At 41.6% G+C, this 17,010-nt stretch overlaps 1 protein-coding gene, 1 long non-coding RNA gene and 1 pseudogene across 2 annotated transcripts; 2 read left to right on the forward strand and 1 right to left on the reverse strand.

Moving 5' to 3' along the window:
• Positions 1-23: 23 nt before the first annotated feature.
• LOC108021796 (apyrase-like) lies at positions 24-6,501 on the reverse strand (annotated as a pseudogene).
• A 5,938-nt stretch (positions 6,502-12,439) lies between these two features.
• Lint-1 (l(3)mbt interacting protein 1) lies at positions 12,440-16,602 on the forward strand. The gene is made up of 4 exons (XM_017067788.4): positions 12,440-12,892; positions 13,001-13,036; positions 13,854-15,378; positions 16,111-16,602. The coding sequence occupies exons 1-4, from the start codon at positions 12,752-12,754 to the stop codon at positions 16,245-16,247; spliced, it is 1,839 nt and encodes a 612-aa protein (XP_016923277.1). The 5' UTR covers positions 12,440-12,751; the 3' UTR covers positions 16,248-16,602.
• On the forward strand, positions 13,043-13,810 carry LOC139353475 (uncharacterized). Its single transcript, XR_011604767.1, has 2 exons — positions 13,043-13,210; positions 13,726-13,810. It is a non-coding gene; the product is annotated as an uncharacterized lncRNA (long non-coding RNA).
• Positions 16,603-17,010: the final 408 nt, after the last annotated feature.

Raw genomic sequence — 17,010 nt, forward strand, 5'->3', positions numbered from 1 at the left:
AATTTTTTTTTCTTTGAAAAGTTTATTGGGGCAAATGCAACAATTTGGCAGCACAATTTATTTTGCAGTGCAGTGATTAGTTGAGCACGGTGATGCGTCCATCGAGACCCTGGTTGATGGGATCAAGGTGTTCGGTGTACGAGATCAGGGCATCCAAGTCGGTGACTCCAAACCTGCCATCGAAAAAAAGTGGATAGTGATGAGAAACAGTATGGAATAAGAAAAGAAAAGAATTTAATAAAACCCTTCCAAAATATATATTCTCATATACAGAATAATGTTAAGATGGGCGTAGTGTACTTACTGGATATCTGTGCCCTCGGCGAGCAAGGTGTACCCATCGCCGCCCGCCTGCAGGAAGTTGGGCGATGTGAGGCAATATAGTTGGTCGGATACCAGGGGCTCGTACTTGGGCACCTCGCAGTCCGCACGGATACAACCCGCGATCCGACTGGCTTGGTGTAGTCGTACTTCACCCGAATGCCCGAGAACTGCAGGTTAATATACGATCCGGTCACCCCGTTCTCAAGGTCCACCTTGCTAACGGCCCACTCCATTGCCTCCACTATTTTGCTGCCCGGCAGATTGTAGGATACCAGGGTGTTCTCGAAGGGTGACATACTGACTATATGAGCGTACGTAAGACCTGCAGACGGTGAAGTTGATTTTATTAAAAAACTAGCATTAAATTGTAATATCCTGATAATAACTCATACTTACTGCCTCTGTTGAGTGGCACGCGAAGTCCTCCGATGTTCATGAGTCCGGCGGAGACATTCGTCCAGGCCTTCTGTTCATAGGGAGCCATTCCCACGAACTAAAAATGGGATAGGTATATAAGTATTTATGCCTTCAAAAAGTACACCACTTACAGAATGCACCATGTCGTCGCAGAAGTAGTTGCCCAGGTTGCACTCTCCGGCGGCACAATCGTCCTTGGTGTGGTCCACTTTGGTGGTGCCCACCACCACCTTGCCCATTTCATCGACCGTCACCTTCCAAGGCGCCATGGCCTCGAGCACCACCTCATCTGCGGGGAGCACATCACACAAATATAATACACAATATACACTCCATATTTTAACTATAATCAGGGACTTTCACAAGTAGCACCAAACAACAAGCACAAGGTACAGAATGTATACTAGCTTCAAACAAAACTTAAAACTTGTATACAAAAAAAAAAAAATCACTTGGATCTCACAGGGAAAAAAATAAGCACAAATAGGAAAAGGGTACTTAAGCAATGCCATAAAATATGTAATCATAATAAATCATCAGGTGTATATACATTTTATAAAGCAATTCGCGGGAAATGACCGTGTAATAACTACTTGAGAATTATATTACAGTATTGTCTATACTGAGGCTTGCAAACATACAGTTTTTTTTTTATATTTGAAATTTATATTGTCCGATTCCTGTATTTAAGATGTAATGCTTTGAGAACTATAATATTATATGAACTATTTTTTATAAGTACGGACTTTTTTTAGATTTGTATTTATTTAGTTGCAAGGGTAACTTGACTAGTAGTTTATCAATGAGTATAGCTATCATCAGAAAGCCCCATCTAAATGTTCTTAAGTAAATCACACATAGAAAAACCGAATAATTTTAGATAGTCACGACTAGTAAATATGAAAAATTCAATATACATTGTGCAATAAAGATTCCCACATTATAGAAAGATGTGATTCTCCCCAAGTTACCCTACTCACTTATCAATGAGATGTATCTATTTGCACTGACCTTCGGGCACGGATTGGTCCATGTAGAGCGGATCGCCCTCGAAATCCAGGACATCGCCGTTGTCATCGAAGTAGACGATCAGGTTGCCCACGTAGCGGGCATAGGCCGAGGCCTGGACGATGAGCACGCGATGGCCGGAGCTGTGGATCACCTCGGTGAGGTAATCGCCGGCGGGGCTGTGGGAGCCCACGATGACGTCGATCCAGTCGCCGGCATTGGCCGCGATCTCCTGGTCCACATCGTAGCCACAGTGTAAGATCACGATGATGATGTTAGCCCCCTGGGCCTTTAGCAGCTGAGCCTCCTCGCGAATAGTATCTCAAATTATGGAATCTATAAGTGCAGTTTTTGGTTCCCATTCTGAAAGCCATTGGAAATACGGAGAAATCAAACATGAAAATGGGCTAAAAATGTGACCCTCGCTAAAAAGATATATTTTAATGTAGAATATTAGGGAATTCAACCACAAACTCATGGAGGTATCCCACGTCTAAATCGGGTTAGAACAACTCAAGTTATGGACTCTAGAAGAGCACTTTTTGGTTCCCATTCAGAAAGCCATTGGAAATATGGAAAAATGGAACATAAAAAGGGGATCCTCATTTAAAAGATACATTTTAATGTTGATTATTAAAGGATCAAACTACAAACTCATAGAGGTATCCCACGTCTAAATCGGTATTCAATAACTCAAATTACAGTTTTTGGTTTCGACCTTAAAAGCTCTCGGATAATACGGAAAAATTAAACATGAAAATTGGTTAAAAATTTCAATCCTCTAAAAGAATAATTTTAGTGGTGACCAGAATTTAAAAAGGATTGCTTTCTTGTTACTCGCCATTTTGTTGAAAAGTAGGGCTAGGCTACGATAGTTTTAATACATCGATAAATGTATGGATTTGATACCGTCTGGCGAACGGGCACATTTAGCGGCCATGCCTAAGCTTCCGCATTCATTGCCTCGACGTCCTTTGAGGAGGACATAGCTCCGGAATAAATCTGATTTACAACGGCAATCAGCCCGAAAAACCCTTCTACTTGTAGTGGCTATTTCCAGACCGGACACTTCCCATAAATTAAAGTGTTTAAATTTTATTATTTACTTTTCCAACGTTTCCTTGTCTACGTAAATTTAATTGGGAGGTAGCTCCGAGCACTTCCAATTCGACTTTTTTAAGTACAGCGCTTCGCAGTCACAAGCGTTACATTCGTTTGCGATGACCACTCAGGCATGGTCCAAGCGTAAGGTGGACAATTCTGACTCATCCTCGCTGATGCTGGTGTTACTGTCTCTGCAGACCATGAGCAAAAAGCAGTGTTTCCATGAATTGATCTAAAATAGGTTCAATTTCTCGAGTGCCGGCTAAAATTTTTTGGGACTGAAATAGTTCCTGCTCTTACCCAACAACCTCGAAGAACTTTATAAATGTGGTGCACATGTGCGGAGGGTTCATTCGTCGACTGAGATGTCGATGGTGGCACTGTCTCTGCAGACCATTAGCAAAAAGCAGTCGAAGGAAACAGATGGAGTACACTCGCTGAAGCTCAGTGATGCCACGTCCACTGCCGAACGGAAATATTCTACGAGAACCTGAAGACAATCCAAAATCCACTCAAAAGTTTTACATTCGTTTGTGCTGTCCACTCCAAATTGTTCTTGCTTAAGGTGGTCAATTCGAACTCATAATCGCTGACGCTTGTGTCTTTGTCTCTGAAGACCATAAGCAAACAGCAGTGTTTCCAAGAATTGATCTAAAATAGGTTCAATTTCTCGAGGGCCGGCTAACATTTTTTGGGACTGAAATAGTTCCTGCTCTCACCCAAAAACCTCGAAGTGCTTGATGAAGGTCGTGCACATGTGCGGAGGGTTACTAGTCGACTGAGTCGAAGGTGTTTCTATCTCTGCAGACCATGAGCAAAAAGCAGTTGAAGGCAACAGATGGAGTGCATTCGCTGAAGCTGAGTGATGCCACGTCCACTGCCGAACGGAAATATTCTACGAGGGTCTGAAGACAATCCAATATCCAATCACAAGTGTTACATTCGTTTGTGATGACCACTCCAAATATTCTGGCATTGTTCGCGCGTAAGGTTGACTAATCGACCTGGAGCCCTTTCTTACCAGGAGTCTTTATTGCCGCTAATGTTTTAGGGGTATCTGCAGCACGGCGCTAAGTTCAAAGTGTTGGATGAAAGTCGCACATGTTCTCAGCCGTGTGGAATTATTCTATTGAAATTGCAATCATAAGGATTGTATTGGTTGTGAAGATGATTCCTTAGCCTTGATCTTCTGGCATTACCTTCGTGTGGGGAAGACGGCCCCTCAAAGTGTTGGATGAAAGTCGCACATGTTCTCAGCCGTGTGGAATTATTCTATTGAAATTGCAATCATAAGGATTGTATTGGTTGTGAAGATGATTCCTTAGCCTTGATCTTCTGGCATTACCTTCGTGTGGGGAAGACGGCCCTCACCCTTCATCGCGACAACGAGTTTGGAATATGTATCAACACATAATATGTTTTTTTTGTATCATATTTTTGACTTATTAATAATTTGACTAATCCTTTTTAGGATCTTTATGAAAATGCAAAACATCTTGAAAATATTAATTTTTCTTGCCAAAGTTTGTTGAACTTGTGTAGATACTTTTTAAGAGCTTTATAAAAATGCAAAACAGATTTTTGGTATTCACATGCCTTGTCAATATTAAATACTAAAATTGTGGTTTGAATACTAAAAATACTAAAATGTTGATTCTGATTTAGTGAAGGGGCGTTGTTAACCAAAAAGCCATGTGACCCCCAGTCTGAAATGGCTGCATTCCAGAACCCAGAACAGAAAGTGATGACCCTTTTCATTCTATTTACACGAGAGCGGAACAAAAAAGTAGGTATGCGTTGCATGCATCTAGATGCAGATATTTGGAATGCACCTATATGCACCAAATAAAAACATTCTGTACGCAAATATTTAGAATTTCCCTGTAAGCTGTAACCAGGAATGCATCTATACGCTTAACAAATAAGAAATATCTGTTAGTATTTAATGTTAGTTATATTATGAAAATTGGCCAATCCATATTTATGTCTGGAACCGCTGTAATTAATCTGGATTATAACGTCTAAACTAAGCACGTTGTCCAGATTTTGTCCAGCAAGAATTTAAAAAGGGTTATTTTAAAAAACCATACAAATTACTAGAAGACAGGAATAAAAACTTATTTCCCTCCCTTAAAGCCCCTCATTAACTCAAACAACCACTCCTATTATCCCTCAACTATAAGAAATCTCGTCAAAAGCAACTTTCCAAAATTCAAACTAATTCGGATCCCCGAAAAATATATATTCGAATGCAGAATATTAGGGAATTCAACCACAAACTCATAGAGGTGTCCCACGTCTAAATCGGGATTCAATAACTCAATTTACAGTTTTTGGTTTCGACCTTAAAAACTCTCGGATAATACGGAAAAATTAAACATGAAAATGGGCTAAAAATTTCACCCCTGCTTAAGTTCAGATTTATAAAAAAATTTAAAAGAGATTATTTACTTGTTAATCGCCATTTTGTTGAAAAGTAGGGCTAGGCTACGATAGTTTTAATACATCGATAAATGTGTGGATTTGATACCGGCTGGCGAACGGGCACATTTAGCGGTCATGAGTAAGCTTCCGCATTTATTGCCTCGTCGTCCTTTGAGGAGGGCATAGCTCCGGAATAAATCTGATTTACAACGACAATCAGCCCGAAAAACCCTTCTACTTGTAGTGCCGATATCCAGACCGGGCACTTCCCATATATTAAAATGTTTAAATTTTATTATTTTTTTTATTACGTGTCCAACGTTTCCTTGTCTACGTAAATTTATTTGGGAGGTAGCTCCGAGCACTTCCAATTCGTCTTTTTTAAATACAGCACGGCGACAGGCTGCAGTTACCCAGTTCATGGAGCTGGTTTCGCAGTCACAAGCGTTACATTCGTTCGCGATGACCACTCCAAATTTTCAGGCATGGTCCAAGCGTAAGGTGGACAATTCTGACTCATCCTCGCTGATGCTGGTGTCACTGTCTCTGCAAACCATGAGCAAAAAGCAGTGTTTTATGAACGTGGTGCACATGTGCGGAGGGTTTACTAGTCGACTGAGATGTCGATGGTGTCACTGTCCCTGCAGACCATGAGCAAAAAGCAGTCGAAGGAAACAGATGGAGTGCATTCGCTGAAGCTGAGTGAAGCCACGTCTACTGCTAAGCGGAATTATTCTACGAGGAACTGAAGACGAAGAAATGCAGTCACAGATGTTACATTCGTTATTGACATCATTGAAAACTATTGCAAAAACATGTTTACAAAGTTATTTGGAAATAACAAAGTTTTTTACTGGGCGTGGTCGGAAGTTGTACAAACAAAATTGGTCACCTAACTCAAGATGTTCTTTTAATAATTTTCCAAAAATTCAATATCTACATTGCACGCGTTTAGCAGAACAACATGACAGACAGATGCGGAATTATTCTACGAGGAACTGAAGACGAAGAAATGCAGTCACAGATGTTACATTCGTTGGTGATGACTACTCCAGAGCTACGATCTTCCGGCATTACCTTTGTGTAGGGAAGACGGACTTCTCCACCTTCATCGCAGCAATTAACCTGACAGGGATCCCCACAACTTTGACCCCTCTGGGTGTAACGAATACAGGCTGCACTCGGTGTTGAGATTGTCATAAAAGAGGTACTGTGACTGAACATCCTGGAGCCTTTCTAATCCCGAGTCTTTATTGTCGATGTTTTAGGGGTCCAGAGCTACGATCTTCCGGCATTACCTTTGTGTAGGGAAGACGGCCTTTCTAATCCCGAGTCTTCATTGTCGATAATGTTTTAGGGGTACCTCTAGCTTCCTTTCACCGCGAAATTTCAAGCGACAGACCAGATCGTTACATAGGCCAGCAGGTTCGCTCTACTAACGCAAATTAAAGTTCGAACACTTTAAATTTTTCTTTTATATTTATAAAAGCTGCTTTTCTAGACTTATTGACATCATTTACAACTACTTGCAAAAACATGTTTACAAAATTATTTGAAAATTACAAAGTTTTTTACTGGGCGTAGTCGGAAGTTGTACAAAAAAAATTGGTCATTTTCCAAAACTTCAATATCCACATTGCACGCGTTTAGCTTTAGCAGAACAACATGACAGACAGATGTTGAACGCACATAGTTACTAATCGTGAGGTCAAAATTCTTGCATTATTAATTTATTCCGTTCTGGCGGTTGTTACCGAATTTTTAAAAATAGATATTACTACATTAATCAACACCGGACCCTTAATAAATAACTGGCTAATAAAAGTAGTTTTTAGCCAGTTTGGCCAAACACGCATATTATCACATTAAAAAGGAAAATATAATAGCCTGAATTCATTTTTTGATACAACTGGGCAATTTTTGGTATAATTAGTGATACAGTGACAGTTTTATCCGCTGAGGCTTGTTTGCTTGCATCATTAAACGGTGACATTATTGCGCACAGTTCTTTTAAAATCTCAATTTCTTCAATTGAAAATGGCTGTGGGGCCTTTGCTGCGTTTACCAAAACATAGGAAATAGCGTCATGAGTCTTGATGATTCTTTCCATAATAAAAAAAGCGCTGTTCCACCTTGTAAGAACTTCCTGTATTAAAGTATATGGCACACTTACGGCCTGTGCTATCTTAAACTTTTCAGTAGCTATTGTGCGGTTTTTAAAAAAAGTTACGATGCGTTTACACTTGTTCATAATCTCAGAAAAACTTTGCACTTTCAATACCTCCTGGACGAGCAAGTTTAAAGTATGTGCGAAGCACGGCAGATGATTAATTTTAAGAAGATCGCAAGCTTTTTTCATTGTAGCATCATTGTCCGTCACTATCGTAGTAATCTTGTGCAGCACGGACCATTCTAAAAAAATGTCCTGTAATGTCTCCGCAACATTGGCGGCAGTGTGATTGGTTGGACGGCTGATTTCATTGAAAAATTGGAATGAATAAAATGACATGTCACTGTAATGTAGCCCTCATTGGCTCTTGATGTCCAACCGTCTGTTCTCACACTTATATGTTCAGTATTTGCCAATATTGACATTAGCTTGCTTTTTAAAGATTGATATTCCGATGGAAGCATTTTGTCTCGAAAATATGTTTTGCTGGGCATTTTATACCGCTGGTCATAATACTCTACTAAATCTTTAAAACCATTATCAGTTACTACACTAAATGGCTGCACATCCCGCGCAATCATGAGCATAACCCTTTTGTCAATCCCTACTTTCCTTACAGAATCAGTGGAATACAAATTTTCTTTCGTTCGGCTTGTGATAGCCGGGATGTGAACGTTTAAGGTGGTCGATCAGATTTGATGTATATCCTGAAGTTATGTACCGCTTACCGCATATTTTGCATGTTGCTTCTGGTTTGCCTTTTGATTTTTTAAAGTGCTCCCACGCGACGGATGTTTCCCTTCGACGCTTAGGACTAGTAGCTTCCCCTCGACGCTTAGAACTTGTAGCCTCCGGCTCGCATAGTTTGTTTGCAGGACATCCAATTCGACTTTTTTAAGTACAGCACGGCGACAGGCGGCAGTTACCCAGTTCATGGAGCTGGCGCTTCGCAGTCACAAGCGTTACATTCGATTCTCGAATGAAGTCCAACATTTTTTGGGACTGAAATAGTTCTTGCTCTCACACAACAACCTCGAAGTGCTTGATGAAGGTCGTGCACATGTGCGGAGGGTTCACTGGTCGACTGAGATGTCGATGGTGTCACTGCCTCTGCAGACCATGAGCAAAAAGCAGTGTTTCCATGAACTGATCTAAAATAGGTTCAATTTCTCGAGTGCCGGCTAACATTTTTTGGGACTGAAATAGTTCCTGCTCTCACCCAACAACCTCGAAGTGCTTGATGAATGTCGTGCACATGTGCGGAGGGTTCATTCGTCGACTGACATGTCGAGGGTGTCCCCATCTCTGCAAACCATGAGCAAAAAGCAGTTGAAGGCAACAGATGGAGTGCATTCGCTGAAGCTGAGTTATGCCACGTCCACTGCCGAACGGAAATATTCTACGAGAACCTGAAGACAATCCAAAATCCACTCAAAAGTTTTACATTCGTTTGTGCTGTCCACTCCAAATTCTTAGGCATAGTCCAAGCATAAGGTGGTCAATTCAAACTTATACTCGCTGATCCTGGTGTCACTGTCTCTGAAGACCATGAACAAAAAGCAGTGTTTCCATGAATTTATATAAAATAGGTTCAATTTCTCCCCATCTCTGCAAACCATGAGCAAAAAGCAGTTGAAGGCAACAGATGGAGTGCATTCGCTGAAGCTGAGTTATGCCACGTCCACTGCCGAACGGAAATATTCTACGAGGGTCTGAAGACAATCCAATATCCAATCACAAGTGTTACATTCGTTTGTGATGACCACTCCAAATATTCTGGCATTGTTCGCGCGTAAGGTTGACTAATCGACCTGGAGCCCTTTCTTACCAGGAGTCTTTATTGCCGCTAATGTTTTAGGGGTATCTGCAGCACGGCGCTAAGTTTAAAGTGTTGGATGAAAGTCGAACATGTTCCCAGCCGTGTGGAATTATTCTATTGAAATTGCAATCATAAGGATTGTATTGGTTGTGAAGATGATTCCTTAGCCTTGATCTTCTGGCATTACCTTCGTGTGGGGAAGACGGCCCTCACCCTTCATCCCGACAACGAGTTTGGAATATGTATCAACACATGTTTTTTTTTGTATCATATTTTTGACTTATTAATAATTTGACTAATCCTTTTTAGGATCTTTATGAAAATGCAAAACATCTTGAAAATATTAATTTTTTCTTTTCTTCTTAAGCTGTTGAACTTGTGTAGATACTTTTTAAGAGCTTTATAAAAATGCAAAACAGATTTTTGGTATTCACATGCCTTGTCAATATTAAATACTAAAATTGTGGTTTGAATACTAAAAATACTAAAATGTTGATTCTGATTTAGTGAAGGGGCGTTGTTAACCAAAAAGCCATGTGACCCCCAGTCTGAAATGACTGCATTCCAGAACCCAGAACAGAAAGTGATGACCCTTTTCATTCTATTTACACGAGAGCGGAACAAAAAAGTAGGTATGCGTTGCATGCATCTAGATGCAGATATTTGGAATGCACCTATATGCACCAAATAATAACATTCTGTACGCAAATATTTAGAATTTCCCTGTAAGCTGTAACCAGGAATGCATCTATACGCTTAACAAATAAGAAATATCTGTTAGTATTTAATGTTAGTTATATTATGAAAATTGGCCAATCCATATTTATGTCTGGAACCGCTGTAATTAATCTGGATTATAACGTCTAAACTAAGCACGTTGTCCAGATTTTGTCCAGCAAGAATTTAAAAAGGGTTATTTTAAAAAACCATACAAATTACTAGAAGACAGGAATAAAAACTTATTTCCCTCCCTTAAAGCCCCTCATTAACTCAAACAACCACTCCTATTATCCCTCAACTATAAGAAATCTCGTCAAAAGCAACTTTCCAAAATTCAAACTAATTCGGATCCCCAGATACATCGGTCACAAGCCACTTCCCAAAAATCAAACTAATTTGGATCCTCTGCCACTCCGGCATAGTAGGAAATGAGAATGCTGATAAAACAGCTAAGGAGGCACATACATTTTCGCTCACCTACACCCCAAACAACAATGCCAACGATATCTCATACTTCCTAAAAATCCGCATCATATCCAAACAAACGGACATGCACAACAGAGTTGTTACTTGGTACAAACAAATACTTCAATCTTCCTCGCAAACCGTATGTCACATATCTCCAAACCAAACTAGAAAAACTGAAATACTCATACTCCGACACCGGTTAGGACACACCAAACTTACAAATGCTCACTAAGTCGATAGATCCCTCCCCAATACATGCACGTTCTGTAACAATTCGACAATAGACCTAATCCACACAATAATCAGCTTCCCCTCCCTATCCCAACACAGAAGAGATACGCTTAACTCAGAAAACCCCATTCACACCATTGCAAACCCTACCAACATCAACATTAACAAAATCCTCTCCTTCCTTCCTATAACTAATTTATCCCATACCATTTAAGAAAGCTGTCTTGATATAAAAGAACCCAAACCAGCCGAAGGCCTTAGATGCTAGCGCTCTAATTTTAAGTTAGCTTTATATAAAATAATAAAGCTCTTTTATAGTAAAACCCTTTTTTCATATATTGGCATAAAAATGTTTCCATAATTTGATCTAAAATGGGGCCAATTTATCGAGTGCCGGCTAACATTTCAAACATTTTCCTACTCTCACTCAACAATCTCGAAGTGTTTGATAAACGTCCTACACTTTTGCAGGGGGTTCTTTGGGTCTGTCGCTGGTCGATTCTTGAATGCCGTCTAACATTTTTTGGGACTGAAATAGTCCCTGCTCTCACCCAATAAACGTCCTACACTTTTGCAGGGGGTTCTTTGGGTCTGTCGCTGGTCGATTCTTGAATGCCGTCTAACATTTTTTGGGACTGAAATAGTCCCTGCTCTCACCCAATAAACGTCCTACACTTTTGCAGGGGGTTCTTTGGGTCTGTCGCTGGTCGATTCTTGAATGCCGTCTAACATTTTTTGGGACTGAAATAGTCCCTGCTCTCACCCAACAACCTCTACGAAGAACGAAGGACAATCACAAATGCAATCACAAGTGTTACACTCGTTGGTGATGAACACTTATTGCAATATTTTCGCATACGGAATAAGGCATTTTCCCCTTTTGAAAAAAAAAAATGCAATCACAAGCGTTGCATTCGTTTGTGATGACCACTTTACTGATGCAATCACAAGTGTTGCATTCGTTTGCGATGACCAGTCAATAGAGAGAATCCCCCTGCATTATTTTCGCAGAGGGAATCGCAACGCAGATCACCACAACTTTGGACCTTCTTAGAGGAACAAAGTCAGGCTGCACCCGATGTTGGGGATTTCATGGAGGAGCTGATGCCCGATGTGGCACGCAAGACTGATGAGCAGCTACTGAACTAAACGTCGTGAAGCCCTTCCTTATGCGGAGTTTTCGTTATCGATAACATCTTTAGCGACTATCGGAGTTCCTTCTTATCGCAAAATTGTAAGCGACAAACCAGTTCATTACCGTCCGAGGCCAGCAGTTCCTTTCTCAATTTTTAAAAGGCCTCATGTAATCTAAATAAATTTTTGAAAATATGCTTTTACAAATATTTATGAACGAAAAAACACGTGATTCTAGGCTTAACAAAAATTTTACACGACTCATTAGCTTGAATTTAAGGTCGGACCCTTTAAAATTTTCGTTTACATTTATAAGATAAAACGTTAAACTAATAAATATGACAAATATTACTAGTCACAGCTGTTTGAAAATTCAACCGGAACCATTTAGGGTTGTTCCACCAATAGCTTTTTATTCGAATTTCCAACAACTTAGCTAATAAATAATTTGGAGAATACCCTAAATATACTTTTTATGCCATCTCTTATCGTTGAAATATACCAGAAATTTGCCAAGCAGTCACGCTGGAGGGGCAGGTTGGTGTCGCCGCTATGGCGGGAGGGTGTACTCGCTTAAAATCCTTTTCGTTTTCTCCTCCCTAGCCCATCTCACCTGGCCTGGGGCATCGATCTGGCAACGCCGCCAGTTGATGCAATTTTTTTTTTGAGCCATTTGTTTTGAATATAAATTTTTCGAGTGAATCCCACGATCCCCAGTAGCCCAGCTCCGTCGAGATATCGCCTCGAAATATACCAAATTTATAGTTTTTACCCACAACCCACACCGACAGCATCCCCACCCCGTTCGTTTCCCACATAATCGCAGCCCATGAAATCCCACAAGTGAATCGCGTCGAATCCAACAGTCGCGTGCGTGATTCGTTCGATATCGGTCGTTATATAGCCGCCATATAAATCGGTGGGGGCCCAAGATGAGCAGCGCAACGGGTACGCACAAGGAGTACGCCAAGTTCAAGTACTACATGGAGAAGTGCTACGTGCTGCCGCTGGAGCTAAAAAATGATATTATCTACTGCCAGCGTGCGTTGCGCGATTTCCTCAAGGTCCACGGTGTAAGTTGGGTATTTCTTTTTTTTGGGGAGGGGGAGGGGGGGGGGAACCTCATTTCGGTTACCAGAACCTAATTTCTTTGTTTTCTTTATCGCCATTCCCCCGAACAGTTGGTCTCGGACGTCTTCAAGGAGCAGGCGGATGCGGTGGGTTAACTGGACGGCATCTTCAAGAGAAGGAGTCTCTTTGTCCCTTTGGTTCCGCGGCGGCAGCGGGATTGCCATCGCCACTTAACCCTCTGGTGGACCCATAGACTTGTATAAGAATGCGCCCCCAAGTAGCCACAGAAAGTTCCATTTTTCCTACCAACACAAAGAACTGTATGTAGAGCGTATTTCTAGAACAAGTTGCTGCAAAGCTTTATCACTAGCATTACCCATATTTGGAACATTTCTGAGGGGTTTTTTTCAGTTGGTTCATGGATAAAACTAGTAATATACATAGAAAACATAATAGTTCCAATAACTGGGTTAGAAATAGCAGGTTCAGAAGGAACCACATGTAAGCAAGAGGTCTTCTTTGAACTAAGTCTTTAGTACAATTTTACAACACTTTTTATGTGTACTGGGTTCCCTTTGTTCCATTTATATAATATGGTTTTACTAACATATCTTTCTGTCAAAGAATCACTTTCACAATTTTAGGCATTTGGTCTTACTTTCACTTTTAACCTTGTTTTTTTTCTTTTTGCCAAGAAGGCATGAGTAACTTCCATGATTTGGAAATAAATATATAGAAAATTTCGAAGGGTATTTAAACATATATGTATATACGTTTCAAAAACACATTTCCTTTTTATAAACCTTATCTAAAATATCTCTAATTATTTGCCCAGTGTTTTTGGCCATCGTAGGGTTAAAATGGCCATTAGCACCTGCAATCCCGCCGCCACACCTTCCCCCAATTACGAAGACTTTTAATGTGGAACTCACGCTCTACCCACCATTCGCCTCCATCCCCTAGGATCCCGTGCAGATGCGCCGCATCCTGGACGAACTGGAGGAGGAGGTGTACGAGATCAATGCCGAGCAGCAGTTCCTGCTGCTGCGCCTCAACGACGACCTGGAGGGTTTCTGCATGAAGCTAAAGGAGAACAACATCGCCACCATGCCGGAATTGGCCAACGAGTTCGTTTCCGGCCAGATAGTGCCTTTGATAGCCGATCCCAGCTACAAGATCAATCCGCAGTCGGTGATTTGTCGCGACAACGAGGAGATGCTCATCCGCAAGCATTTCCTGCTCAGCCAGGATGACGAGGCGGGTGTGCCGCCGCTGAAGCTCAGCGATCTGGATGAGAATATACCGCTGATGTTGGCTCCGCCGGTCAGGGGATTGGGTCAGCAGATAGCCGCCGTTAATGCGCAGCTCAAATGGCCCAAGGTCGAGGAGCCGCCGGTGACTGGACCGCCGCCACCGCAGCCGCCGCCACCACTTCAATCCCAGCTGGAGATGATGAACCGTTCGCTGGATTCGAATCCGCTCAAGCGGAAGAATATCACCTGCACTTCACCGCCGCCCTTGGCGCCCATTACCCAAACAGTGGTGGCACCACCGCCCGCCGCACCATCGTCAACATCGTCAGCCGCAGCGCAACCACCAAATCCACCCCTGGACTTTGAGGTGGTGGCCCAGAGTCGAAAGAATCTGCATCAGGCCCTGAAGAGGGCTCGAAAGACCAAGCAGCAGCCACGTTTGTGCGACGAGGAGGAGGACCTGGAGATCACCAGTCTGGAGAACAGTCGAAAGAGCAAGACCAGCGAGGTGAGGAAGTCACCGCCACCGCTGGAGATAACCACGAATACTGCCGCCAGCCAGGCACCCAATGCTTTGAGCAAGAAATCAACACCTCAATTGCCATCTCAGGGATCGTCGGCGAAGAACAATGCGTACAAGACGCGGAACACGCGCAGGAAATCCTCGCCGACGCCCACATCAAACACTCAGCCGCAGCCTTCGGTCTCGCCGTCCGGCAGCTCAGATGATTCCAGTGCGGAACTGCAGCAGGAGCAGCAGAGGCTCCACGCATCCGCCGCCCAGTGGCGCGATGAGCCGCGCGAGAACCGCACCCAGCCGACGGACTACGGCCAGGAGACGTTCCTCGGCCTCTTTGGCCTCTACACGCCCGAGGTGCTCAAGAAGCTCAATCAGCGCCACTCGAAGCGCAAGCGACGCACCGTTCAGAATGCCAGTGGCGTGGATTTCCACTATGGCCAGCAGTTGAATGCTATGGACTCGTTGGTCCTCGGTGTTCGCGGCCACAAGAAGGCCAAGGACAAGCCGGAGTTTCTACTGTCGCCGAAGGAGAAACGTCTGCAGGCCAACTCGAAGAGGGCCTACACTCGCAAGAGCAAATCGCCGGACAAGGTTACGGATAAGAGCTCTGGAGGCGGAGGAGGAGGAACTGGAGTTTCACCCTGTCAGCATGGAGAGAGCGGCGCTTCCAAGTGCCGAAAGTGCCGGGAGTGCAGAGAGTGCAAACGCCGAGTGGGTGAGTCAGCATCCGAATATTTTTATGAGGCACCCAAATGGCAAGTCAACTTCTCCGATGATCTCAGCTTTGCTAAGATCCTCAAAGTGACGAAAATCACTTGCTAATCGGAGTTTGTCATGTCAAAGAAACGTTTTAAATGTATAGAAAAATAGTGACGAAAGTCACTTTACATTCTTATGAGCCATAAAACATATAGATCTTTCAGGAATGTTTTGATTTTAAATTTTAAAAAATGGTTCTAATTCGATACGCTTTTAGGCAACTTGGAAAAATTTCAGTCAATATATTTATACCATTAAAAACGTTATAGAAATATTATGAGGTTGTTGTCTCCAAGACCCGTTTTAAAAGTAACTCCACTTTATATTCCAGAAATAATTATGGTGACGAAAATCACTTGCCAATCTTGTAGTCTTAGAGAAATGTTTTAAATGTATTCTGATTTCTACTTTTGATATTTTTTTAACTACATTATTCTTCAAAAACACTTTTATGTAACTTGGAAAACTTCTAGTAAAAATTGTTGCATCATCTCTCAACCGTTTTAAGAATTAGATAATTAGTTAAATATTTGTTTCTATGAAAAAACTTGCAGACTAACTAAATTTAAATACTTGAAAATCGACTTCAATAAATGCACTCTAATAATCTTAAATGTACTTATTTATATGAATTTAATTTCGCTTTTGAAACCCGTTATAATTTCCTGCTTTCTTCTGTGTTTTTCAGAGCCGGAAGCAATGTACTGCCATTACTGCAGTGGCTTCTACCACCTGGACTGCCACGAGACCACCAAAAACCGCCAGCAAATGCAGCTTCAGAATTCCCGCTGTCCGCCTTGTCTGCGCGAGCAATTGGAGAAGTAGCGTGATACCAAGTGAACAGGATGTTGGACACTTATAATACTATTTTCACCTGTTTACTGTTTGAAAACCAAAAGTTGTTGGATGAATTGAGTTAGTTGCCCCCTCAGTCCAATGGACATGGGCATTTACTGGACGCCTCTTTTCGTTTCTCTTTTTTGGCTCCGCTGTTTAAGAGCTAACTTTAGAGCTCCTCGATCGACCTTAACCCATTTTTTCTATTTCGGAGCAAGGGCGAGTTTAAAATTGACCTAAAGTTTTTTTTCGTACATGTTCGCATTAAAGAAACCCTTCTAGTTAAGTTTGTATGTAAATTTGCATACGCAAAGGTGATTCAAATAAATATATATGAATATTATCTGGCTTCTTTGGTGGAGCAAAAGGGCACATGGCGTTTCTTTGTGCGATTCGCTGATAGCCGATCGACCCCCATTTGGAACTTGGGGTGGGGAGTCAGACGGCCAATCACGTTTATAAAGCGTGGCTTATATTGTTCTCTGTATTGATTTCTTATGTTGATAAGCGTTCTTTAATTTACACATGGACTTATTTTTCATTGCTACTTTATAATTGATAAATGAAAACAAGGTGTATACATACTCGTAATTTTGCTTGGTGTAAAGATTTGTGTATACTTTTCAATGACTTTTTTCAAATCGTACATAAACTTACTCCTGGAAATTTTATAGATCTTCATTTCCTTCGTTTTTAAAATATTTCTCTTTACATTTTTAAGTTTTTTCAACACATTTTTTCCCCATTTCTT

The sequence above is a fragment of the Drosophila suzukii genome, chromosome X (assembly GCF_043229965.1).
Source record: "Drosophila suzukii chromosome X, CBGP_Dsuzu_IsoJpt1.0, whole genome shotgun sequence".
Taxonomy (NCBI): domain Eukaryota; kingdom Metazoa; phylum Arthropoda; class Insecta; order Diptera; family Drosophilidae; genus Drosophila; species Drosophila suzukii.